Source organism: Erinaceus europaeus, chromosome 7, assembly GCF_950295315.1.
Source record: "Erinaceus europaeus chromosome 7, mEriEur2.1, whole genome shotgun sequence".
Lineage (NCBI taxonomy): Eukaryota > Metazoa > Chordata > Mammalia > Eulipotyphla > Erinaceidae > Erinaceus > Erinaceus europaeus.
The window spans coordinates 73,098,551-73,125,971 of record NC_080168.1 but is presented as its reverse complement, the minus strand read 5'-3'; the positions used below and the strand labels follow the sequence as shown (position 1 = coordinate 73,125,971).

The following is a 27,421-nucleotide window of genomic DNA, read 5'->3' as shown; positions in this document are numbered from 1 at the left end:
GGATGTATAGTTTCAGTCATGTTGAATGAGAGTCTAGGGCATATCCATATGGTCATCTAATGGCCAGTTGAGAGCCCTAGTTTAGAGTCAGTGATAGAGACATGAACCCATGCTTGGCTGCTAAAAGATAGGAGTGGGTGAGCTTTTAGGGAAAGGGTGTATAAAAGAAGAAGACAAGGCAATTGTGAATATTTGCTTTTATAGACTTCTGGAACATATAAGATACCAATGGGTTATTATGTATAAGGCAATTTTGATGTCCTGTGTTCATTTCAAATTAAATTCCATTTTAGATTTTCTCCATTCCTCTCTTTTTGTTTCTAAATAGGATTCTTTTCCCAGGATGTCAATCAAGCATGCAATTCACTGGCTTTACCCATATACTATTTTACTAGGACATGAAGGGAAGATGGCTGTGGAAGATGTTTTAAAAGTAAGTATCTTTAAAGAGAGAGGTGAGAGACTGGGCAGGGGGAAGATAGCATGATGGTTATGCAGAGACTCTCATGCCTGAGGCTCTGAAGTCCCAGCTTCAATCCCCCGTGCTTCTGTTTGGTCCAAGGCTTGTATTCTGTCACATGTGGGATCTTCTGACCTGATATTGGCCTAATTTCCAAATATCTTCTGTCAAATACTCATTGACTATAAAGGGAGAAAATGATTCTTTTGCAGTTAAGTACCGACATCACCAGGTGGGACAGAGCAAGGCTGTGAGCATCCTAAATGTTGGGCTGAGAAGTGATCCTCAGAGCAGGGGAGAGTCTAGTGGTTCTTCAATAGACTGTCTTTTTTAAAAAAAAATTTTTTTTAATTGTCTTTATTTACTTATTAAATAGAGACAGCCAGAAATCGAGAAGGAAGGGGTGATAGGGAGGAGAGAGACAGAGAGACACCTGCAGTTCTGCTTTACCACTCTCGAAGCTTTCCCTCTGCAGGTGGGGACAGGGGCTCAAACCCGGGTCCTTGCACGCTGTAACCCAGCCCCCTCTTTTTTTTTTAATTTTTATTTATAAAAAGGAAATACCAATGAAAACCATAGGATAAGAGGGGTACAACTCCTCACAGTTCCCACCACCAGAACTCTGTATCACATTCCCTCCCCTGGTAGCTTTACTATTCTACTAGTCTTTATCCCTCTGGGAGTATGAACCCAGGGTCATTATGAGGTGCAGAAGGTGGAAGGTCTGGCTTCTGGAATTGCTTCCCGCTGAACATGGGTGTTGGCAGGTCTATCCATACACTTAGCCTGTCTGTCTCTTTCCCTAGTGGGTTTGGGCTCTGGGGGAGATGAGGCTCCAGGACACATTGGTGGGGTTGTCTGCGTAGAAAAGTCTATTTGGCATCATGTTAGCATCTGGAACCTGAAAGAAGAGTTAACATATAAAGCCAAACAAATTGTTAACTAATCATGAACCTAAAGGCTGGAATATTGCAGATGAAGATTTGGGGGTCTCTGTTTTGTAGATAGCTAGTAGTCCTATTTTAGTTATATTCCAAAGGAGTATACTAGTTTTGTTTTTTTCTCTGAGCCTGACAACCGATATGTAGGTGGATCCAAGTTATAGTCTGGGGAGATGATGTCATGGCTGGAAAAAGGACTAGAAAGCTGGATCAGGGAAATCAATGGTATAAGTACCTCTTCAGTAGACTTTCATGCCTGAAGCTCCCAGGTCTCAGGCTTAAGCCCTGGCACCACTGTAAGTCAGAGCTGAGTAGTGCTCTCTTTGTCTCACTCATTAAAATAAATGTATATATATATATATATATTTAAAGTAATGAGCATTTTTCTGAGCTGGAGCAAGCTTCTGTACTGTGGTGTTTTTCACCTGCATAGTGGTTCCCTAGCTTTATCTTTAAAAGTCAACCCAGAGTGAAGTCCCAGCAATGACTGAAACAAGCAACAATAAAGAATATTCATGAGAGTTGGGCGGTGGCGCAGCGGGTTGGGCTTGTGTGGCACAAAGCGTGGGGACTGGCAGAGGGATCCCGATTCAAGCCTCAGGGTCCTCACCTGCAGGGGGTTGCTTTGCAGGTGGTGAAGCAGGTCTGCAGGTGTATATCTTTCTCTCCTCCTCTCTGTCTTCCCCTCCTCTCTCCATTTCTCTCTGCCCTGTCCAGCAATGGGGACAGCTGTGACAATGGTAACAACTACAACAAGCACAACAACAAGGGCAACAAAATGGGGAAAATAGCCTCCAGGAGCAGTGGATTCATAGTGCAGGCACTGAGCCCCAGCAATAACCCTGGAGGCAAAAAAAAAAAAAAAAAAGAATATCATGGTATGAGTTCGAGTGAAGTAATTAAAATAGAAAAGACTTCCTTCAGCTTTGTTGGGGGTTTAACAAATGGGAGGTTCATTACAATTAAGTTTATTTAGGTACATAAAAACTGTAGCAGCAAACTAAACAAATGAGGGAAGACAATGTGGTGGGTAGCCGTGAGTCCTGAAGCTTAGTTACCAGTGTTGAGCTAAATGGCAGGTCTCGGGAAATGGTATGGCAGGGGTTTTGGCATCAGTGGAAAGGTGGCTAGGAGAGCCAAAAGGGCAAGCAGGGAAAAAAGAGAGCTATTTCTACCAGACATTCCTTTAAATAACTTCCTCTACACCCACAATTCCTTGTGAGTTTGCATATGTTTGTCATATGCTCGTGACTTGATGTCAGGCTGACGTCAGCCGTGTACTAATTATGTTCATGTCCTATATTCCATTTTGCTAAAAGTCAGCTCATACTGGTGAAACCCTAGCAATGATCAAAACAAGCAAATGAAAAACATAAAAAAGAATTCATGGTATGAGTTTGACCATAAGAAAATATTATATAGGTCAAAGCAGAGGGTTGTCTTAAAGAATGATAGACCTTTAGAAGCTTTGTAGAACTGTCCAGGCCATGAAAGATAGAAAGTTATCTAATCTTGAAAGAAACTTAATAGTTACATGTCAAGGGGTTAAGTTAACCTGATTAAGTGCACACATTACAGTATGCAAGGATCCAGGTTCAAACCCCTGGTCCCCACCTGCAGGGGAAAAGCTTCACTAGTAGCAAAGAAGAGCTATAGGTTTGTCTATCTCTCCATCTCCCTCTCCTTCTCTCCTCTCAATTTCTCTCTATCTCTACCCAAAGGAAAAAAAGAAAGAAATACATGTCCACTAAATGCAGAATAGCTTTGGATTTAGAAGAAGGAGGAAGTGAAACTATTGATACAGTTGTTCAAACTGGAGAGATAGTCTTCTATTAAATTGATATTCTAATTTGGAAACTTATGAGGTTGGCCTAGATTTACATTTGCAGGTAATATGAACTGGAATGTTTAGGACTGATGGTACACATTAGCTTGCTGTCAAATGGTTCAGACTGATGAGAGAATCAAAAATCTTTTTCCAATAACTTTATTGGGCAAATAAAGATTCATAAGACAATTGTTACAGAAATACACTTTCTATCTCCCTGTGGTAGGTGTTTGCACACCACTCCTATCAGCTACTGAAGGAGTCCCCCACCCTTGTGCAGGGGGTCCCCAAAGTCCTCTCAACTATCCCATGATCTGCAAAGTGTCCTTAGCAGTGTAGGAGCACTCTCTGTGTGCCTAGGAATTGCTGGAAGAGCTTAACAGAATAGAGAGGTATATTCTAGTTACTGCAGTGGGAATATTCTATGTATCAGTCAACGAATGAAACAGTATTTTTGTCTTATTGGTAATGTCAGTGATTATTAAAAATAACTATTGCTTATAGATACTGAAAAGTGTAATTAGAGGCAGAATCTAAATGTGTGAAGAAGAGGGGGAACAGTAATAAACAAGAAGGGAAGGAAATAGAAGAGACAGCTGAAAGTAGATGCAGTTGATGATAGAGAAGAGCTCTGTTGTGTGGTCTGGGATGTGGTGAAATGGATAAAACACTGTACTCTCAAGCATGCGGTTGCAAGTTCAGTCCCTGGCAGCACATATACCAGAATGATATCTGGTACCCCCCCCCCCCCACTTTCTCCACCTTTCTCATTCATAAATAAATAAAATCTTTAAAAAAAATTAAAAAAAATTTTTTTTTCTTTTTGCCTCCAGTATTATTGCTGGGGCTCAGTGCCTGCACTACAAATCCACTGCTCCTGGAAACCTTTTTTTTTTTTTCCCATTTTGTTGCCCTTGTTGTTGTCATTATTGTTATTGTTGCCATTGTTGTTGTTGTAAAGAAATCAAGAGAGGAGGGGAGACAGAGAGGGAGAGAGAAAGATAGACACCTGCAGACCTGCTTCATTACTTGTGAAGCGACCACCCTGCGCGGGGGGTGGGGTGGGGGTGGTGGGGGGTGGGGTTGGTGGGGGAGGGGCTCAAACCAGGATCCTTACACAGGTCCTTGTGGTTTGCGCCATTTGCGCTTAATCTGCACTACTGCCTGGCCCCTAAAAAATATTTTTTTAAAAAGAGAAGAGCTCTGTTGTATATAAAGTGGTGGTTAGGTGAAGGTGAGAAGATTTATTAAGGGGATAATGAGTAACTATTTGGGAAAGGAGAACTTCATTCAGAGGCTGCAGGAATCAAGAAAACTGAGTATATAGTTCAAGGCTAACTAGACAAGCAGAAAAAAAGTTGATTTAGTCAACATCTGAGCTGATTTGCCATTCTTCATTTAAATAGACACCTACTATTTAGGAAAAAGTCTAGGTGTAAGGTGTACTTGATGCATTTCTTGGGGAGATGTGAAATCGTACCCCTGAGATAAAAGTCTTGTAAATCAACATTTCCTCATTTATTGATTGGGGAGATAAAAGAGGGGAAAAAAAAGGCTGTGGTTCTAGCTGAACTTATCAACACCCACTAGCACAGTGCCCAATGTCTTGGAAGCCAGGGTCATAGAGAGGAAGAAAATATCATAAAAAGTTCTGTTAAAGTGAACTACTATAAAATTTTCTGTGACACAGCTGATATGAGATATATAGTGTCCAGATAATTCAGTTATGGTTGAAAGCAAAGGTGTTTTGTAAAGAAATCACTTTGGTCTCTTTCTGGTCTCTTAATTTCAGAACTGGTTGTACAAATAATATGTTATCTTTAAAGAATTTTCTAAAGAAAGCAGCTTGTGTGTTAAATCATTTTTTGTTTGATGTTCATTTGACCTTTATAATTAAGAGCATTGGAAAAATGAGCCAAGTGCCATATTACTAATAGAAATTATATCAGATTTGATTGTAGATGTTTTGAAAAGAAGAAAGGGCAATGGTTACGTAGATAAGAAAATTGATTATAGGTTTTTTTGTTGTTGTTGTTGCCTTAATTATGTGATATATACTTCAGGTATGCTATACCTTTTCTCAGCTCCTCAGAACATAGTGTAGGGGGGGCTTAAATTTACTTGTCTGAACTTAATGAAGAACATTCTTTTTGTAAGATCACTGAACACTTAAACATGCAACCAGATACGCATATTTATAAGCATAAAGTATTTCATCTTAAAATACAAAATTCTTCTGATTGCCTCAATTCTTTATGATCTCTTCTGAGATCACATAAGCTGCAGATTATATGACCTGCTTGTTATTCTAACTTCTTAAAGTGTTTGATCAAGCTAATGTTCCCAGAACATTTTATGTTCTCTCAAACAATTTTGAGTTAATAGAGGTCAGAATTAAGGAAGTGTTGTTGACTTTCGGGGAAAGTGTTGAACTGAAGACTAGAAAAAGCTATATAATAGCAAGACAAGAATGATAATTTTTTTTTACATACAATCTATTTATCTTGATGATGATCATTGATTTTCCTAGAATTTAATAGTTTACTTGAGTTAGATTAGAATACACACACATGCACACACATTAGAGTTCAGTGTAGTAATTTAGACTATTTTAAAGAAAAATTATGTACTGAAAAAACAATTAGCTACAATTTATGTATTTATTTATTTATTTAATTTATTTCCTTTTTGTTGCCCTTGTTTTTTATTGTTGCTGTAATTATTATTGATGTCATCGTTGTTGGATAGGACAGAGAGAAATGGAGACAGGAGGGGAAGACAGAGAGGGGGAGAGAAAGATAGACATCTGCAGACCTGCTTCATCGCCTGTGAAACGACTCCCCTGAAGGAGGGAAGCCGGGGGCTCAAACTGGGGTCCTCACCCAGTCCTTGCGCTTAACTCACTATGCTACTGCCTGGCTCCCAATTAGCAACAATTTAGAATACCTTTCCTCTAAAATCATTTCAAAATGAGTGTTTCTCATTTCCTAGATGATGGATATCACAAGATTTTCATGCTCTAAAAACACATTTTTATAGTTGTAAAGTCATCTTTAGTTTTTAAATATGTTATAAAGAGAATACTCTCATTTTGCATCTATTATACTTTGAAAACTGGCATACTTTATTAAGTACCACTTACATTTAGGATATAGCCTCATGTTTAGACTCTTAATCCTTCTTACACAAAACTCCAGGGGCTGGGTGGCAGCATATCGGGTTAAGCTCACATAATATGAAGCACAGGACCAACATAAAGATCCTGGTCCAAGGCCCTGGTTTCCCACCTGCAGGGTGGTCACTTCACAAGCAGTGAAGCAGGTCTGCAGGTGTCTTTCTCCCCACCTCTTTATCTGCCACTGCCCTCTCAATTTATCTCTGTCCTGTTCAATAAAAATGGAAAAAATGGCTGCCATGAGCAGTGGTTTTGTAGTGCCAGCACAGAGCCTAAGTGATAATCCTGGAGGGGAAAAAAAATGACTCCAACGATGAAATCGTTAAGTTCTGCTAGTAAGCCGCCACTTAATCTACTGGTAATATAACAGGAAAGACTGAGAAACTTGGAAGGATCTTGCCTTTAGTAAAATTTCATTCAGCAAACATCAACTCATCACTTATTTGACAAATTATATGCATATAAAAACCTGCCACTACAGAAATGAAGGCAATTTGATTTCTGTTCTTGAGGAATTTAAGTCTGGTTGATGCAACAGAAATGCAGAAAATAACTTTGAAGTAGTGATTTTATAGTAGTATTGAATAATGATGATCTGCTGCGATCAAAATAATAAAGTTATGAAATAGATCCATGAAATGCAGAGTGAGTAGCTATGAGAAGTGTTCCAGAGATATGAAAAGTCTTACTGATATTAAAGTCTTAATAACTGATAAAATAGTGAGTTAAGGGGTATGAGAGAAAGTGATTGTTCCTTAGCCCAAGTTTGGATAGGACAACTGAATAGATATGAACATAAGAAAGTAGGGTATAGTAAGGGTAGGGACTAAAATATTGAATACACTTTTTTAAAATAAAGGTCTTTTATTTTTCCAATGTAGGTTAGTCTTACAACCTGGAAAATGCAGATAAAGAACTTTTTTATTATTATTAAAGATTTATATTGGACCAGCAAAATAACTTAGCTGGCTAGTGTACAACTTTGTCATGTGTACAGCCCAGGTTGAAGCCTTGCCCACACCACATTGAAGGAAGTTTCTGTCTTTGGTTCACAACTCTCTGTCTCTCTCTGTCTCTCTTTCTCTGTCTCTCTCTCCCTCTCCCTCTCCCTCTCTGTCTCTCTCTCCCCATATATATATATGAAACAAAGAAACAAATATAAATGCTTGGGATTCACTAGTTTAATTCATAGTGTTAGGGAAAAAAAAAAGGATCCCATGTTACTGAGAAAAGATACTGGCTCAGGACTGAATTTTGGAAGCAATACCATTTAAAGTGTTGGGAAATGAGATGAAAAACAAAAAATCTAAACCCAACAAACAAACTTCTTCCTCTACCTAATTTTAAGGTTTTTTGTTTGTTTTTCTAGAAACTTTGTGCTGTTTTAAGGGGAGAGAAGTATGGAGCTTTTTCCATTACTAATTGGCTTGAGTAGAATGGTATTTGTGCTAAAAGTAGAAGTGAATCATATGACTCTCATGGCCCTGGAGTGGTATAATGGATAAAGCATTGACTCTGAAACACAGTGTTCTAAGTTGGATTCCCAGCATTGCATGTGCCAGAGTCGTGCTCTGGTTCTTGTCCACCCCCCCTTTCTCTCTCACTAATAAGTTAATAAATGACTAAGTAAATAAGTTTTTTAAAATTATATGACTGACTTACAATTTTGCAGCGTTTTGAGCTCCAAGATCCAGCAAGTTCCGAGCTTCCTAAGGAGATTTTGAGAGTGGAGAGGTTAACTGGACACGGTGTCTCCCGAGCTCTCGTGACTGTCCAGATTGCTGACAAAGAGGTGACCATTAAGGTAATGAGTCAACATTTGTAGATTCTAAGTTATGCCATAATTAAAAATGGTTCTAGCCATTTTTGATTACCATAATTGGGTTTATAGTCTCATTATAAAACTTTGGTTCTGTAGTGTCACATCTGTCAGAGACTATATGTCTTAATGTCTTAGAGTCAGATACGCCTGTAAAGTGGACGTTTTCAGAGAAATACAGGAATAATTTTTCATCAGAAACCCAAGTTGAAAGGCTAGGGAGGTGATTCAATAGTAGAGCAGCACAGGGCTTGTAGGCATGAGCTTCTAAATTCAGTCCCCTTCACTGCTTATGCCAGAGAGATACTCTGGTTCCCTCTCTAACTCACTCAACAATTCTTTAAGAAAATTAATTAAACAAAAAGGAAACCCCAAAGTTGATCTTTGAGAAAATCAAAACAAATGATGATTGATGCAATCATTTTGTACTCTGAGTCCTTGGTAAGAAACATTGTTTTCAAACATAGGAAAACTCACTCTTTTCAAGTAGAATCTTTCTCAACTACAGGAAACAGTTAAAATGAACTATTGGAGGGGCTGGGAATTGCCATACCTATTTACGTGCATATACTCCCCTGCCCAAGGGTCCAGGTTCAACCCTCTAGCACCCCCCCAATACACCTCCAGGGGCCAGGAAGTTGTTGAGGGAAATTGTACTAGCAGTAAAGTAGCGCTACTAATTTCTCTCTTCTATCAAATAAAAATCAATAAATGAAAAAATTTTTAAAAAGGAACTGTTATAATTGTTTATAACAGTTTTTAGAGGAGGAGAACAGTATTTGGTTATAGAGCTCTATGTCTTTGCCTGTCCTTTTTCCTTTCCATTCCTTTCCAAAATTTTATTAGTGATTTAATTTAGATTTACAAAATTACAAGATAACAGGGGTACAACTCCCCACCACTCCCACCACCAGAGTTCTGTATTCCCATTCCCTCCATTGTAAGCTACAGCATTTCTCTTAAGGTTGCAGATAGGGATTAATTATTATTTCTACAAATATATATATATTTGTAGTCCCATCTTCTATAGTCCCATCTATAGTCTATCTATAGTCCCATCTTCTCTACCTTACCTTGTCCCTCACTTTTTCCTCTTTTCTCTCCTGGTCCTGATGGAGTTCAGGGCCCTCTGATCATCTTACCCCTATCATTTCTCCCCTACTAGGAATATGGATAAAAAATTTTTGGGGAGTGCAGAAGGTGGGAGTTCTGACTTCTGTAATTGCTTCTTCACTAGACATGGATATTGGCCATACCCCCAGCCTGTTTCTCTCTTCCCATAGTGGGGTAGAGCTCTGGAGAGGTGAGGTTCCAGGACACATTGGTGAGGGCATCTGCTCAGGAAAGTTAGGATAGAACCATGATACTGTTTGCAACTTGGTGGCTGTCTTTCTCTTTTTTTACCACTTTCTGTCACTGGAGCTCCAGCCTGCACTACCAGTCCACCACTACCATTGGCCTTTTTTTTTTCTTATATACAGACAGAGAAATTGAGAAGAAGGAGATAGAGAAGGATATATATATATGAATTGCAGTACTGTGTCACCCCTTGTGAAGCTCCCCCACCCCACACACACAGGTGGGAACCAGGGGCTTGAACTGGGCCCTTGCACCTGGTGACATGTACACTCAACCAGGTGCACCACTGCCTGGCCTCTATTCACTTTCTTCCAATCCCCCCCATTTAAAAAAAGATTTTATTTATTTATTTATTAATGAGAAATATAGGAGAGAGAGAAAGAACCAGACATCATTCTGGTACATCTGCTGCTGGGGATTGAACTGAGGACCTCATGCTTGAGAGTCTAGTGCCTTAGCCACTGCACTACCTCCTGGACCACGCCCCCTTTTTTTTGATGGCCTTAAGATTCTGAAGAAGTGATGGAAACTGTCCTTAGGCAACAGCTTGACACTGTTGACTTAAGTATACTACATCAACACAGACAAGAATATATGCCAACATTCTTCTAAGAAAGTTTCATGATAGAACTTTGTTTTAACATAGGCTTATTAATTCTATTTATATCATTGCATTTATTTAATTGCCAAATTCCCCACTGATTGCTCATTATCCACCTCACCTTGGTAATGACTTCCTAATTCACTGTCTCCAGTCTTTTCCTGTTAGGCTTCTACATCACCACCAAGGTTCTCTTTCTTAAATGTAGATCTAGGCTGAGGAGATAGCTTAAGTGGTAGAGCACAAATTCTATCCCTAGCTCCAATTACTGACATCAGGTATTCTACATCTGAATAGTGCTTTGTTTTCTTTCTGTCATTCTCTGCCATCTCATCAGAAAGACTAATCTTAATAATAATAATAATAATAAAAATAAATCTGTTCTTTGTAAAAAATGCAAGTCTAATTTTGTCATTTCCAAACTTACACATCATGTTGTATATAGTATAATCAGTTCCAGATTTTCAGCAGAACACAGAAATCATTTTCTCATTGAGTCTCCAGGAGACTAATACATAAAAGGTAAGAAACAAAAGAAGTAGGTGTGAAAGATGGAAGGTGAGATTTTTTAGGAGCAAATGTTTGAGTGGTTAACTGAAATAAGAATTAGAATTTGTGATCATAGATTTTAGAAATCAAGAGGTGACTCAGGAGAATGAAACTCATGGGCTGATTCAAAATTTTCTACCCTTAAGATGTTAGACAAAGAAAAATGTTCATTCTTAAGTAGACATTGTCATTATACGTTTTAAATATCACAGAAATGACATGATTCTTATGAAGATGTCTGACAGAACAGGGCTTTAATTTGGGGCATGATTGATTTTGAGGTTTGATGATAATAACCATCAGATCTGTGAATGAGGAAACAGTGGTTGTTGTCTTGAGTAACAAAGCACCATAGAATTTAATAAAGCAAAGTATTAATTAGCTGGGGCTTTTGAGTGTCAGTTATGTGCTTTACTAATAATTTAAGAAAAACACATACATATTTGTTTCTCTTTAATTATAGGTGCCAGCTGGGACCAAGCCATTAAGCCAACCCTGTGGCTCAGACTGTTTTATACAGACTTTAAGCCACAGGCAGCTACTGGCTGAAATGATGCAGTCTCACATGGTCAAGGACATCTGCTTAATTGGAGGAAAAGTAAGCATGGCAGTTGCACTGCAAGCATCTGCTCCCTAATTTAGGGTTGTTTGGACTTACCCCTTGTTTGGTTGTGTTTCTATTTGTAGGGTTGTGGCAAAACAGTTATCGCCAAGAACTTTGCAGATACCTTGGGTTACAACATAGAGCCCATCATGCTCTATCAGGTATGATGCTCATTGTCAGCACTGACAATAATCACATGTGCATAGGCCATCAGTAGAACTTACTGATATTCTTCCTTAAGCTATAAACTGCTAATTTTTTTATTGACAGCTGAGTAAAGTCACAAATTTGAATACAATGATTATTACTTGAGGCTTTTGGAAATGTGATGTACGATATCTGATCTATAAAACTGATGAGGGGCTATGTTTCAGGAGAGATTCATTTCTTGCAATTGTGTGGGATTAAAAAAAATTAAACTTAGTACTTATTTATTTACTTATTTATTTTTGACCAAAGCACTGCTCAGCTCTGATTTATGGTGCTGCAGGGGGTTCAACCTGGGACTTTGGAACCTCAGGCATGAGGTCTTTTTATATAACCTTTATGCTATCGACCCTTGTCTATTTTTTTTTTGCCACTGGTATTATTGCTAAAGTGCAGTGCCTCCATGGTCCACTGCTCCTTGTGGTCACTTCTCTTCTCTTCTCTTCTCTTCTCTTCTCTTCTCTTCTCTTCTCTTCTCTTCTCTTCTCTTCTCTTCTCTTCTTTCTTTTTGATCTAGGGTGAGAGACAGAGGGGGGAGACATCTTCAGCATTGCTCCACCACTCAAGAAGCTACTCCCTTGCCCCTCCTCCACCCCACTGCAAGTAGGGACAGGAGACTTGAACCCTGGTCCTCAAATATGGTAACATACACATTCTACTGGGTTACCCTAGACACAGAGTACACTTAATAATAACTTACAGTCTAACTAGATAAGTTTTGTCATCAGAATGGTACATATAGAATGGGCTCTGTCTTCTTTATTTTGGTAAAAGATATGTAGCAAAATTTATCATTTTAAGAGTATGTAAGTAATTCATTGACATTAAGAACATTCACAATGTTGAACAGCCATTATCATGATCTATGTATATAATTCTTTTGTCCTCTTCAATAGTAATTCTATACACATTGTCTATGTGGTGACCATCTTTTCATGAGTTTCCTAGCAATTTGCACACCTAACTTTAAAAAATGTGTATTGATATCCCTTTTGTATGGTTTAATTAGACTGTCTTTTTGTTGTTGAGTTGTAAGAGTATTTCATATATTCTAGATGTTAACTGCCCTCAGATATATGATTTTCAAATATTTTTCCTGATCTACAAGTTGTGTTCTTCCTTTCTTGATAGTATCCTTTGGAACACAAAAGTAGTTTTACATTTTATTTCAGTCTACTTTATCTTTTGCTCTTGCTGCATTTCTTTTGTGTGTATGTTCTATTCAATAATTCACAACCAAGTTTATCATTGTGAATTTCCTCCATTTTTTTAAAGGAAATTTATACTGTTAGAGTTCATATTTCTTTACCCAATCCAAGTTGATTTTGCATAGGATGTCAAGTAAAGGTCCTGCTTCAGTTTGATGCATGTGGGTTCCCAGCACCATTTGCTGACAGGACTATACTTTCCACAGGGGGTGATATTGGCACCCAATCAAAATCAGTTCACCATTTACGCAAGGGTTTGCTTAGGATCTCAATCATATCCTACGAGGCTGTTTCTGTCCTAATGTTAGTGTCACATAATTTTGATAACTGAATTATTATTTGGAATAGTTTATCCCAGGGGGAAATACTATAAATATATATTTAGTGGTTTATTTATTTATTTTTTAGTTTTTTCATTTGTTTTCTTTTTTGGATTGAAAAATTGAGAGGAAAGGAAAGTTAAGAGGAGTAAAAGAGACATTTGCAGAACTACTTCACCACTGTTAAGCTTTCCTCCTGCAGATGAGGCCATGAAGATAGGTCCTTGCACTTAGAACATCTGTGTTCGGGAGTCGGGCTGTAGCGCAGCGGGTTAAGCGCAGGTGGCGCAAAGCACAAGGACTGGTGTAAGGATCCCTGTTCGAACCCCGGCTCCCCACCTGCAGGGGAGTCGCTTCACAGGCGGTGAAGCAGGTCTGCAGGTGTCTATCTTTCTCTCCCCCTCTCTGTCTTCCCCTCCTCTCTCCATTTCTCTCTGTCCTATCCAACAATGACAATAACAATAATAACTACAACAATAAAACAAGGGCAACAAAAGGGAATAAATAAATAAAATAAATATTAAAAAAAAAAGAACATCTGTGTTAAACCAGGTGTGCCATCACACAACCCTGATGACTGAATTTGCAGTAGTTTTTTTCCTTTTCTTTTCTTTTCCTTTCCTTTTTTTTACATAGTCAAAGATCCTTGGAATTTCATATAAGTCTTAAGATTGGATTTTTACATTTCTGCAAAAAAAGAAAGAAAAGAAAGTAAACGACACTGTTGAGAATCTGATATAGATACATTGCACCTATAGACTGTTTTGAGTATTGTCACCTTATATTTAATCTTCTAACCCATAAATATTGATGTCTTTTATCTACTCATGTTATCCTTGATTCCTTTAAGCACTTTTCCAATTTACGTTGTCCCAAGTCTTCCATCTTCTTGCTTAAGTTTACTGGCAGATGTTCATGTTGTACATAGTATAATTTAAAAAGTCAAACTTAAATAGTTGATGTTTTTACAGAGAAAAATTTTTTTGTCATGTATTTTTGTATTGCAATCTTCTAACACACTTATTTCTGCTAACTTTTTTTGGCTCTACATCTTAGTTTTGAATCATTATAGTAGCTTCCTTTTTAGGGCATGGTTTCTGATTTTATTTTTGGTTAATTTTGGAAGTGAATGTAATAGTATTTACTTACAGTTAAATATGCCATTTGTACTTTTAGGTTATTCCATGGTAAAACTTTCTTTTATTGTTACTGACACTGCATTTATATTTAAAATATTCTCATTTTTGAAATTGATATTTATATCATTTATTTGCTAGAGCTTTAGACTGGAGAAAAATTTGTTATCAGTTTGTATTTCAAATAACTCTGCTGAGAGGATCCCTTTTTATTTATGTCACTTTTTCCGCTGTACATTACTGCTTTTTTTTTTTTTTTTTAGGTCTCTGAAGCTATTTTTATGGTAGTTGTTTTTTGTTATTGTTGGTGATGGTGGTGGTGCCAAATGGTTGCTCATCTGGTAAAGTGCACACAATACCATGAATGAGGACCTGGTTTCCAGTCCCTGATCCCCATTCAAGGAGAAAAACTTCATGAGTGGTGGAGCAGTGCTGCAGGCATCTATCTCTACCTCCCCCCCCCCACATATAGTAATTTAGTTGTTCCTAATAATCCTCTCTTATAAAAGGAAGATAGTCAAAACTGAAAGATACACTAATCTCTGGTTGTGTGTGTATGTGTATGTGTGTGTATGTGATATGTGTGTGTATGCTTTAATTGCCACCAAGATAATTGCTGGAGCTCTTTACTGACTTTATGAATCCACTGCTTCCAGTGGCTCTTTCCTTTTTTTTTTTTTTCCCCTTTTTAGTCTTTCTGTTTTATTTGATAAGACAGAAATTGAGAGGGGAAGAAGAGATTGGGAGTATGACAGACATCTACAGACCCGCTTCATCACTTGTGAAGGTGGGAAACAGGGGCTCCAACCCAGATCTTCATACCTGGTTATGTGTGCGCTGAACTAGGTGTGCTACCCACCTCCCCCTCCCCACTGTCACTGTGTCTTACTCATCTTGTGTATATACAGTGTCTTCCTTATAGATCCCTGCCAGGATTGGGAAGACTATTACCAAGATGAGCATACTAGTCAACAACTGTGAAACTCCTCTTTCCAGTTTTGCCAACTCTCGGCTTATCCATTTTGGTTTCAGGAAGAAGAAAGTTTAGGAAAGTTTAAGAGCATAACAGCAGGGGGGCCTGTTTGTGGGTGAAGCTCATGTCCCTCACTATAAGGCTTCTTTCCACTGATTGGATCAAAGCATGCATTAGACTCTGTATTGTTATTTGCAGGTTTTTAAAACCTTTAATTAGTTTTCATGACAGAAACCAACCTTTTGTAGTCAGATATATTTCTCTTTTTGCTAACTTGTTCATATTTATTAATAAAACTCATAAAAATCTCCCCAGGACAGAGGGACTAATTTAATGAAATTATAGGTTATTATTATTATTTGTTATTAAAGTACTTTTTAGTACTATAGCCTATGTTAATGAAAGATTTCTGGAAATTTGATTTGATATATTTAGTGCGAATAAGTAACCCAACATCTGTTTTCCTAGAAGATGCAGAGATTTCATTGCTTTTTTGGTACATGTATAAAGCTACACTTAATCTGTGGGTTTTGCTTTATTTTTAGGCTTGACTATTTTTAGAACTGGATTTCGTACAAAGACAAAGAAAAACGGCTTTAACACAAATTTGTGGCAGTACATAAAATTAGGTTTATAATAGGTTATGAAAATCATAAATCACTGGGCTCAAGTGTTAGACCAGATTCTTTTACCTATTTTGTGTATCTGTGTGTTGAGTCAGTATTTTAGAGTTACAAGTTATTATTTTCCTTCGCAACCACATAAGGGCATATTTCCAGACTTCTTTCCACATCATCATAAACAGCACCAGATCTGATCTATTTCATGTTTGAATACAAGGTGGATTAAAAGCCAAATCAACTCCAACAAAAATTTTAAGATCAGATAAGTTTATGGGACTTTTAATAAATATGATCTATGTCTAAAATATTTCAAAGCCTTAGGATCATTTTGACCCCTTAACTAAGGTTTGTTGTAGCTAAACTCCAACTTGTTTTTATCCCCTCCCTCTTCTATCTGTTCTCCAACCTCACAGAGCTGTTAAAATTCATTTCTTTTCTGTTCTCTCCTTTGTTTTCACTGTCTTGTCTTGGATTTATTTACTTGCTTTTTGGCTTATTTTTGCTTTAACTTTTCATTTTTATCTCAGAAGATCTCAAGATATCTATTTTCTTTTTTAAAAAAACATTTATTTCCTTCACAAAATAGAGAGGGAGGGAAAAAAATTAACCAGAGCACCACTCTCAAATATGCAATACCAGGAGTTGAACTTGCGTTCTCTTCTTTATAAGTCCAGTGCTCTGTCTGCTGTGTCACCCAAACCTGTAAGCCACAAGATTTGAAAAAAATTCTTCCACATTATATTGAAAGTTTCTTATTAAAGGAGGGAAAGAAAAGAAAAATTTTAAACACCTGGATTTGAACCTGTGGCCTCAAGCATGTGAGCTCTTGAGCTCTGCTAGTTCAATTATCTCCCCTGCCTCCCTGTTTCGTTGTTGTTGTTAGCTTATTTGTTTGTGAGTTTGTTTGTTTTCCTGTTGTGATATAGCTAGAACTTCCAGAGTATTCTCAATTTTTTTTCCTTTCACTCTCAAAAAAGAGCAGATGGAGAGAGTGATGCAGAGAGAAAGAATACCACAGTACCACTTCACCTCTCTTGAACATTCTGTGAAGATGCTCCCATAAAAAACACTGCTGAGGAGATGTTGGGGACTCGAACCTGGGTCCTTGTGCATGGTAAAGAGTGCACTGTACTCCTACCTGGTAACTATTTCCTGATAACTATTTTCCTAAATGTGGATTATATTCAACGCTGCAGGCTGACTTTCTATTTCATTCTGTGACTTATTTTATTGTTGGTTTTTCTTTTTCATATTGCAGCACAATTTGTTGGCCTTGGAAGGCTACTCAAGACTGTACCTCAAATCTATTATATAAAGTCCCTTTTCAAAAAACAGTGTATGTTGCCATAAATAAGTACTCTGAGATAGTTGACTTGAGCAATCCTTCACAAAACCCAGGCTAGTTCTTTTTTTTTTTTTTAACCATCCTGTGTTTTCCTTAATTCCGATGTTGCCTTTGTTCTTTGCCCCATGTCTGTAAACTATGCTTTAAGATTTTTCTTAAATTTATTCTAGTTCATCAAAATATAAAATTTAATGTAGCATAAAATGAGTTTCCCTTAAAATACCTCTCCTAATTTTTATTCAGTGTTAGAAGTACCCCTTGGACATGGAATAGTTGATATCTTAAGTGCTTGAATGTAAACCAAGCAAATGGGTGGTATCACTCCTTATGTATAAAGGTTGAGTAAAATTTTCCCCTAAAGGGCCAGGTTATACATATTTTAGTTTTGTTAAAAATTATTTTATTTATTGTGACTGAGAATAGGAGAGAGGAAGAGGGGGTGAAGGGAGAGGGGGAGAGAGAAATAGGCAAACCAGAGCATCACTCTAGTACATGTGATACCAGGAATTGAACTTGGAACCTCATTCTTGAAAGTCCAGATCTTTATCCACTGCATCACCTCCTGGGCCACATATTTTAGGTTTTATGGATCAGGTGGTCCTTTCAGAAACTATTCAGCTTTACTTTTCTGGAAAAACACAAAAAACAAATATAAACCATATATATCACTGTGACTGTTTTCCACCTTATCATCGAGACACAATTCACAAGTAGTAAAATTCAGGCAATTTTGACCAAAGTATTTATTTCACCACCATCTCCATGGAGCTACTTCTTTCACCTCAAAAAAAAAAAAAAATAAATAAAGTCCTTTTTACTCTTTTTGCCGTCACCCTGCCCAGCCCTTGGCGACTACTGATCTGTTTTCTATTGCTATGAGCTCTACATTTTCCAGAATAACCTATAAATGGAATGCAACAGCCTGGCTTCTGTCACTTACATAATACAACTGAGATTCTCCCATGGTTCATGCATCAGTGGTTTGTTCTTGTTCAGTGCCTGAGCTTGGCTCCCATAAACACTACTGCCAGAGCTGCCCTCTAAAGGCTCAGAATTTTTACTTCATTATTAATGAAGGAATTCTTTTTCAAAAAATTATTTACTTATTAGCATGAGAGAGAGTGAGTAAGAGGGAGAGAACCAGTGCATCATTCTGGCACATGCAGTACTGCGAGTCGAATTGGGAACCTCATGCTTTGAAATCCCAACATTTTGTCCACTGTGCTACCTCCTGAGCTGCAGAATAACTCTTTCAAACTTAATTTCAATCCTTAATTTTTTGTGCATGCAGAAAAAGCAAAACATAAAAGGAGTAGGTGGTTGAAGCATTTTTGAAAAATCTCCATCTCTAAAGTCCTTTTTGGATCACTTGTAGACATCTGTGCTGTCCCCCATAGTATTCTAGTGTTTTCTGAACACTGAACGGAGTGCTCTTCTATTATTTCCAGGATACCCATCCAGGCTACTGACAGCCATTCTGCTGGTTTCCATACTGGCACTTTCTTAACTTTAGCAGGTGTTGACAGAAATATTTTTAGGTAGTAGTTATGACTCATGTTCTTTCCCCAAATGGTCCTGAATTTTTGATTAGAACACAAATGGATTCTAATTGTCCTTTAATGCTACAAACACAGAGAGCCAAGGTCATGTGTGCACAGGTAGTGAAAGATTCTGCCCGTTGAGTGTGCAGTCTGATTTAAAAGTGATTAAAATGTAAAATGTAAAAAAAAAATGTAAAATGTGTGTTTCATCAACTTAGTTGAACTTAGCAGTTTGTTTCTCCCACGTTTGTCAGCTTTTCAAAGGCAGGAATGACAGACTGTTCAGTATTCTACTCCTTTGGGGGTTAATTAACACCTGTCTATTGGAAAGAGGAAGGTTCCCTATCTATATCCTCCATGAATCTGGTAATAGGAATCCTACACTAAGGGTACTTGTCCTTTCATTTTCATTAGCGATTTAGCAATGTTTTACAAAATTATAAGACTTCAAGGGTATAATTTCACACCCACAGATGGTGCGTGTGTGTGTGTGTGTGTGTGTGTGTTGGAGATCTTCCTTACTATTTCAGTGTTGCCTAAGGCTCCATCATATGGATGTGCCAGAGCTTCTGTACCCAGTTTTCTTTGGATGGGCAGTTGTGTTGATTTTATTGTTTTGTGATTCAAGCTAAATTGCACTGAAAAATGGGCAGAAGTACGTATTTTTGTAGTGTCTGGACCAGTTGCTAGAAATGAGATTGCTAGACCCATGGGTATATCTGTGTGTGTTTTGCTAGGTACTGGTCCAGTGTTCCTCTGTAAAGAGGAGAGCACTGTGCATGCCTATCAGCAGTGTTGATAAAGAGGGAAAACAGGCTTTTTAATGTTGACCAGTTTGAGAGTTAGAAATGGTATCTCAGGGGGAGTTTTAATTTTTATTTCTTACATGAAAAGAGAAGTTGAAGGGGTTTTCTTTCTTTTTTTTTTTTTTAGGGTCATTATGGTGTCTTTTCTTAGCAAAGTAGATACTTCTTATGTTGATTTTGCTTATCTTCAAGCATAACAGCAGCAGACAGTGAGGGTCTCTCTGAGGCAAGAGGGAAGGAGTTGAGGTCCTATGAATACTGCAGAATTGGCTTTGCTCTCCTTCCCAAGCTTGGTTTGCTTGAGAATACTTGTGCTCTTCTCTCATCACAGTTTATCTTTCAGTGATGATTACTTTTTCTACTTTCTAAGAATTGTCCTTTTTTGTTGTGCTTTCCCACCAGTGTTATCACTGGGGTTCAGTGCCCCCACAACATCCACTGCTCCCAGTGGTGTTATTTATTTTCCTTTTCTTTTAGAGACACAAGTAGGGAGGGAGAATGAGAGATACCTGTAGCATTGCTTCACCACTTGTGAAGTTCTCCCCACCCTGCAGGTGTAATCAGGGGCTTGAACTTGGGTCTTCTGCATAGGACTGTGTGGGCTTTACCAGGTGCAATACTGCCTGATCTGAGTTACTATTCCTTTAACCAGAGCACTACTCAGTTATGGCTTATTGCGGTGCTAGGAATCAAATCTGACACCTCTGGGGCCTCAGGCATGAAAGTGTTGTGTAAGCCACTGTGCTAGCTCCCCCAGTGGAGGAATGAATATAGGAGTTTATTCAGCTGATGTAATTAAAATTTTATTAAATGTGTTAGGCACTGTCTTTGACAAATAAACTCAAGTATTGGGTAAAATAATATTTGGAGGGGTCTGAAAAATGGTTCACTTGGTGGAGTGAATACTTTACCATGCACAGGGGTCTAGGTTAAGGCCTCTGGGTACCACATAGGAGCACCTTTACAGGGGAGCTACATAAGTGGTGGAGCAGTGATGTGGTATCTCTGTCTTTCTTTTAACCTCTATTTTTTTTTTAAAGTCCATTTGGAGTAGAGGAGTCATTCAGGCTCAGAATCCAACATAGACTCCCAAAAAGCATCTAGTACTAAACTCATAACTAGAATTGCTAGGAGGTCATATATCATAGCACATACAAATGTGCTATGAGTGACAAAGTTACTTAGAAAGACAGAGTATTTGCTGGTCTAACCTGATACTCGTGTTTTGTTTTTTTTTTAAATGTGTAAGTTCTAAAAATGTTAAGTATACCTTGAAGTTTGAGTGTACTATACACAATACACATAAAAGCTAACACAAGTCAGATTTTGTTTAGGTGGCATTAGGAATCAACCCCCATACCATTTGATGCTGCATCTGCTTCTTCTAGCGTTTGCCGCTGCATCTGCTGATCTCAACCAAATCAATGCAGTCAGTGCCACCTTGACGTGTTCCACTTCGGACTGTGTCCAGAGACACCAGACCTGGGTTGTCAACTCTCCAACCCCAATACTCTCGTAAGACCTTTACTAGCTCATAAGGTTCCTTAGTTCTATTTCTGGTGGCTCACTTCTTAACAAAGCTACAGAACTTAGATATAGACTAGGACCTATGAGATAGAGCACATGTGCACATGACCCATAAGTTAAGGGAAAATCTATACCTTAAAGTACAAGTGTACAATGTCTGCAGTGACTCAGTAAGTGCAGCAAGCAAGTAGAAAGATCTAAAAAAGACTTCATAAAGTACTTAAACATTTCTACTTAGACCTAGATACTTTCCTTACCCATTTCCTATTTCATTTCACTCAATCACTCTAAGTCTAATCTTGTCAGATAAAGTAAGGACTACAAAAGCTGGAGAAGGACAAGAGACCAGCACACTCTAATGATGGCCCTTTTGGTCACTACCAGGCCACCACAGCATCTGAACCCTAGTCAGGGAATCCTGGGAATACCACATAGATATGATGGCCAACACTTCTAACAGATCCCTCTTTTTACCATCACTGGTCATCTCCATCAGGAACATCTTGTGGACCTTTATAGGACTGCCCCATTCTCCAAAGGGAGGCTGGGTCAACATACTCTGCCACTTGAGAAAGACTAGTCCTGAAATGAGTGCAGCCTAGACTGTTCCTAGCTATGACCGTGGAACCTGGGGTTGGAGGGTTGACAACCCAGGTTTGGTGTCTCTGGACAGTCTGAAGTGGAACACATCAACGTGGCACTGATTACATTGATATGGTTGTGATCAGCCGATGCAGTATCAAATGGCATAACCATTATACTATCTCCCCAACCCATGAAAGTTCATTTTTGTTTTTTGTTTTTAATTTTTTATTTATAAAAAGGAAACATTGACAAAACCATAGGATAAGAGGTGTACAGCTTCACACAGTTCCTACCACCAGACCTCCCTGTACCAACCCCTCCCCTGATAACTTTCCTACTCTTTAACCCTCTGGAAGTATGGACCCAAGATCATTGTGGGATGCAGAAGGTTGAAGGTCTGGCTTCTGTAATTGCTTACCCGCTGAACATGGGCATTGACAGGTCAATCCATACTCCCATCCTGTCTCTCTTTCCCTAGTGGGAAAGGGCTCTAGGAAAGCGGAGCTCCAAGGCACATTGGTGGGGTTGTCTGTCCAGGGAAGTCTGTTTGGCATCCTGCTAGCATCTGGAACCTGGTGGCTGAAAAGATAGTTAATATACAAAGCCAAACAAACTGTTGGACAATTATGGACCTAAAGGCTGGAATAGTGCAGGTGAAGCACTGGGGGGTCCTCCATTTTGTAGATAGCTAGTAGGCATATTTTAGTTATATTCCAAAGGGTCTGTAGCTATACTAGTGGGTTTTTTTTTTTTTGCCTTAGCCTGAAATCTGATACGCAGGTGAATCCTAATTATTGTCTGGGGAGATGATGTCATGGCTGGGAAAAGGACCAGAAAGCTGGATCAGGGAAGAGAGTAGCTCCCTGATATGGGAAAGGGGTATAAATATTACTGTAAACCCCATCGATTTGATGCAATCTGGGGCCCATATTTAGCTTAGGAACCTGTGTGACCTCTGCATCCCTCTAGATCTGAGCTCACATTCTGTGGTCATGAGTAGGAACATTCCATGCTGCCTCAGTATTGACCCATCTTCCTCAGGTGTAGCATAGAGTATGTTGTCCATCCTCCCTTCAGAGGATGGAACATTCTCTACCACTGTTGATCCAGGTTGAGGGCAAGGTCCTATGGGGCTCATAAAGGGGTCTATTTTGTTGTTCCTGATAGAGATGACCAGAAACAATGGAGAGAGGGATTTATTTGAAGTCTAGGTCCATCAAGTCTCTTTGGGAGACTCAGGACTCCCTGAATAGGGCCCCAGCTGGTAGAATGGCCTGATAGTGACTAAGGAGTCATTGTTAAAGTATGTCAGTCTCTTGCCCTTATTCAGTTTCTGCAGTCCTTGCTTTGATAAGGTTCGCTTTGGAATGAGTGAGAGAACTGTAATAGAAAGTAGGTGAGGAGGGTATCTAAGTCTAAGTGGACACTATTTCATTATGAACTTGATACTGACTCACTAAAGACTATTGTGTATTTTTGCTTTCAGGTGTATGTTTTGCCCTAACTTATAGATACATGTGAACATATGCTCTATCTTACTGGACCTGGCCTATATCTAGGTTTTGGGACTTTGTTAGGAATTGAACCTCCTGGAATGGAATTAGAGAATACCATGAAAGGAAAGGTCTCACCCGAGTGATGAGGGTGAAGGGTTGGCATTCCATGCCTAATGTCTCTGTACACAGTCTAAGGTGAAGCATGCTTAGATGGTACTTGTTGCATTAATTATGTTGGAATCAGCAGATGCAATATTATTTGGCCTGACTTGAGAGGAGCATGCAGGGAAGTGAGCCCCACCCCAGATGTTCCAGGATTGAGAGAAACATAGGCTCGATAGATGAAGCAGGAGATTCCTGTTGTCTTAGAGTTTAAGAAGACAATAGATAGTTATTGCAATAATCACATTGTTTGGCAATTGGGGTACTTTGAAGAATCTGTTTTAGGATTTTCTGTGTCATACACACCCTCACCATATTTCATGTCCTTTGACATTGTTTGCATATAGCTATGCCACCAGTTGCTTTTGTTCTCCCTGGACTAAGCTTTTAAGAGAGTCAACATATCGAAGACTTAGCCTATGTATTAAAAAGACTCAGTCTGTACTTTAAATAGTTTGAGATATTCAATCAATTTTCCCCTATCATATTAATTAGTGATTTATATGTCTGCAAATTGATAGGAGTGTACATAAACACCATTCCCACCACCAAAGGACTGTGTCCCACCACACGCCCACCCCCAACCCCCTGCCCCATGAAGCTGAACATTGACCCTCACCCTCCACCCAGGGTTTTTTCCTTCGTGCCCTATTCCAAATTCAGTCAACTCCTGCTTTGAATTTCCCTTTCTGTTCTTCTTTCTCAACTTCTGTTGATGAGTGGGATCATCCCATACTAATCTTTATCTTTCTGACTTAGCTCACTTAACATAATTTCTTCTAGCTAAATCCATGAAATTGAGAGGGAATGGGGAGATAGAGAGGGTATGAGATAGAGAGACGCTTGCAGCTATGCTTCACCACTTGTGAAGCTTTCCTCATGCAGGTCGGAACCAGAGACTTGAACCTGTTTCCTTGTGCATTGTAACGTGTGCGCTCAACCAGGTGTGCCACCACCAGGCCCCGTGTGTTGGATATTGATTAATATCCTTATCAGAGATGACTCACAAAATTTCCTCCCATTTGGTAGTTTGCTTTCTCATATTGTTGATAGTTGACTTGGCTTGTAGAAGTTTTCTCTTTTTAACTTGGTATCATCACACTTGTTTTTGCTTTTATTGCCTTTGCTTTGGTGTCAGTGAAAAGTGCTTGTCACCAATACCAATGCCAAGAAGTATACTGACTAAATTTCCTTCAAGCTTTTTTGGATTCAGACCTTTCATCAAGGTCTTCAATCATCTTTTGTGGTAGTTGCTTTTCCATGTGGTTATACATTTTTTTCTCACCTCATTTATTGAATAAATTATTTCTCCCAAGTTAAACATACTGTGTTTATGTTTCTCTGGTCTTGATGTTATTTCTTTGATTTCTGAGTCTTTTTATGTCAATACTATATTTTTATTTTTTACTATAGTTTGAAACTAGGAATTGGTGACTCCCCCAACTTAATTTTTCTTTCTCAAGATTGTTTCCACTATTTAGGGTTCTATACAAATTTCAGGATTGTTTGTTATAATCTTCCACTGTGGTTCCTCTTTGTCCTTTCCTCTCTCTTACTGGCCTGGAAATCCTGCTCTCAGTTGGAATTCCTAGGTTTAAAGCACTTTGTGTGTGTGTGTGTGTGTGTGTGTGTAGAGTTTGTCTGGTGTTGTCTTCAGGCCAGTAACTTGACACTGCCCCCCCCCCCAATTTATAGATTCTAAACTTTTGTAGATACTTATGTGGAATATATGGAATTCCATAATTCTTTTTAAATTTTTTCTTTATTGGAGGTATTAATGGTTAACAATACTGTTGACACATGAGTACAATTTTTCATCTCTACACAACACTCTTCCTCAACTTAGATCCTTTTTCACCATCGTACACAAGACCCCAGTGGCTCAGCAGTCCTCTTTCTCCTATCCTTCCCCATATTCCTTTGCATTGGTGCAACATACCACAGCCATTGCAAGGTTCCCTCTGTTGATTTCCGTTTGTGCATCCTTATTTCCTAAGTACTTCCTATGAGTGAAATCATCCAGTATTTAGCCTTCTCTTCTTGGTTTATCTTACTTAACATGATTCCTTCAAGCTCCATCCAAGATGAGCTAAAGGAGATGACTTCTTCTTCTTTTTTTTTGGGGGGGGGGACTTAATTATTTCAAATAGCTAAGTAGTATCCCATTGTGTGTATTTACAACTTTCTTAGTCATTCTCTGTTGTTGGACATCTAGGTTACTTTCAAGGTTGGGCTATTGCAAAATGTGCTGCTATGAACAGGTATACATAGATCTCTTAGGATGGATTTATTTGTTTTCTTCATGTATACTCCAAAGAGGAATTTGCTGGGTAGGGTAGGTTCATTTCTAGCATTCTGAGATTCTCTAGACTATTTTCCATAGAGTTGGGACCAATTTGCATTCCCACTAGCAATGTAGAAAGGGTTTCATTTCATAATATATTCTTTAAGGAATAATGAAAGTAGCATTTAAAGAATGTGAGTCCAATCATGCCATTTTTCATGCTTACACTTTGTCAGTGGCTTTTCAGTCATGTTTTGAATAAGATAACTCCACACCCTAACTTGTGAGCTCTCATGATTGCTTTTTCACAGTTGCTGCCAAGTAGAACCACCCAATAAGTTTTGACAACTTCATCTCCACCTCCAGTGTCTGAACAATTATTCTCACATGGTCTTTAACTTCATTAACTTTCTTGATAATTCTAACAGGCAGCCACGGTTGAGAACTCTGTCAGATCTAATCCATGCCTGCTTCTTGCCTGTTTCTTTCTTTTCTTAAGTTCAGTCCTGTTGGTTACTTTAAGGTCCTTCTACCTATCTGACCCCCCTCCCCCAATGTGTTTTCACAGGGTAGACAAATAGCTTACTCGGATAGTGCTCTTGCTTTACTATGCTCATGACTCAGATTAGATTAGTCTCTAGCTTTAGTTCTGTGCTGTCTTGGTCTGCCTCTGTCTCTGTCTCTGTCTGTCTCTGTCTCTGTCTCGCTCTTTCTTTAAAAAAAAAAGTCAGCCTGGAGAGAAGCCCAACAGCTACAGCAACAAAGTTTGCACAGGTTCTTTCTTGCTCAACTGAAATACCCTGACTCTTCACCCAGTCTCTTGCTGTACAAATTGCAACTTGAATACACTTATAGAAACCACCCAAGACAACCTCCCTCCCCCTCCAGTTAGCTCTAATCATGCTACCTGGTATTTTCTGTATAGAACTGGCTATTTTGAGGTGTGTGTGTGTGTGTGTCTTCCCTCTCTTCCTTCTTGTCCTCTTTCCTCTTTCTTTCATTTTTTTTTTTTGTTCCCACTGGAATGTAAGCCCAAATCTTTTCACTGCTATTTTCTCAGTACTTGGAACAGTGACTTCTATGTTGTTGGTAGTTAATATATGGAGGAATGGATAAATGAAATCTGATAAGTAGACATAATTTTAAAAGCAGCAAGGCAAAGCTGATCTCTGTCAACTTTCTTTACTAATTCCTATTTGTATGCCTACTATATTTTCTGTCATTCTGGGCCAAGAATTTCCCTTTTTCTTTTCTTTTCCAAGATACAGAGGCAGAGAGGGAGAGAGACACAACAGCTTTAAAACTTCCTTCAATGCATTGGGGTGTGGGCTTGAACCTGGGTCACATGCATGGCAGAGCAGCACACTGTCAAGTGACCTATTTTGCAAGCCCTCTGGGACAATTATTTCTTTAGTTATAAAACCTATTTCATAATATGTATCTGCATTTACCTATTATGTAATAATAATATGTAATTATATCTCTTCTGCAGTGTCCTGAACTGATCACTTAGACTTACTATTATATTTAAATTTCAGCATATTGTCCTTTGTTATTTCAGTTGATTGCAGTTCAGCTGACATAGTAAATACCTGTTACATTCCAAACATGATCTCACTGAACTGTAAAGCAATTTTACTCATTTCAACCATTTATCTTTAACAAGTGACAGAACTGTGATGGAAATCCAACATTCCTTATACTATACCTGCCCTTTCAGTTGTGCTAGTTTCCATGTTAACTGAGGAGGAGGGATTTGAGTGTTGCTGAGAGAGACCAACAGTCTTTTCTCCAATAGGCAACTCTACTGAATACAGAACAGTCCTATTACAGCTTCAATATTATTGGATTGTTGGAAAAGTCATGATGTAT

The 27,421-nt window shown here is 38.5% G+C and overlaps 1 protein-coding gene across 4 annotated transcripts in view; it reads left to right on the top strand.

Annotated features, from left to right (window-relative positions):
* Positions 1 to 27,421, top strand: part of VWA8 (von Willebrand factor A domain containing 8) — a 408,658-nt gene that overhangs the window by 61,329 nt on the left and 319,908 nt on the right. For all 4 annotated transcript variants that reach the window (XM_060194755.1, XM_060194752.1, XM_060194753.1 and 1 more), the window contains exons 9-12: positions 329 to 433; positions 8,077 to 8,208; positions 11,196 to 11,330; positions 11,420 to 11,497. In XM_060194755.1, coding sequence (XP_060050738.1) covers positions 329 to 433; positions 8,077 to 8,208; positions 11,196 to 11,330; positions 11,420 to 11,497 — 450 coding nt within the window. The remainder of the gene's footprint in view (positions 1 to 328; positions 434 to 8,076; positions 8,209 to 11,195; positions 11,331 to 11,419; positions 11,498 to 27,421) is intronic.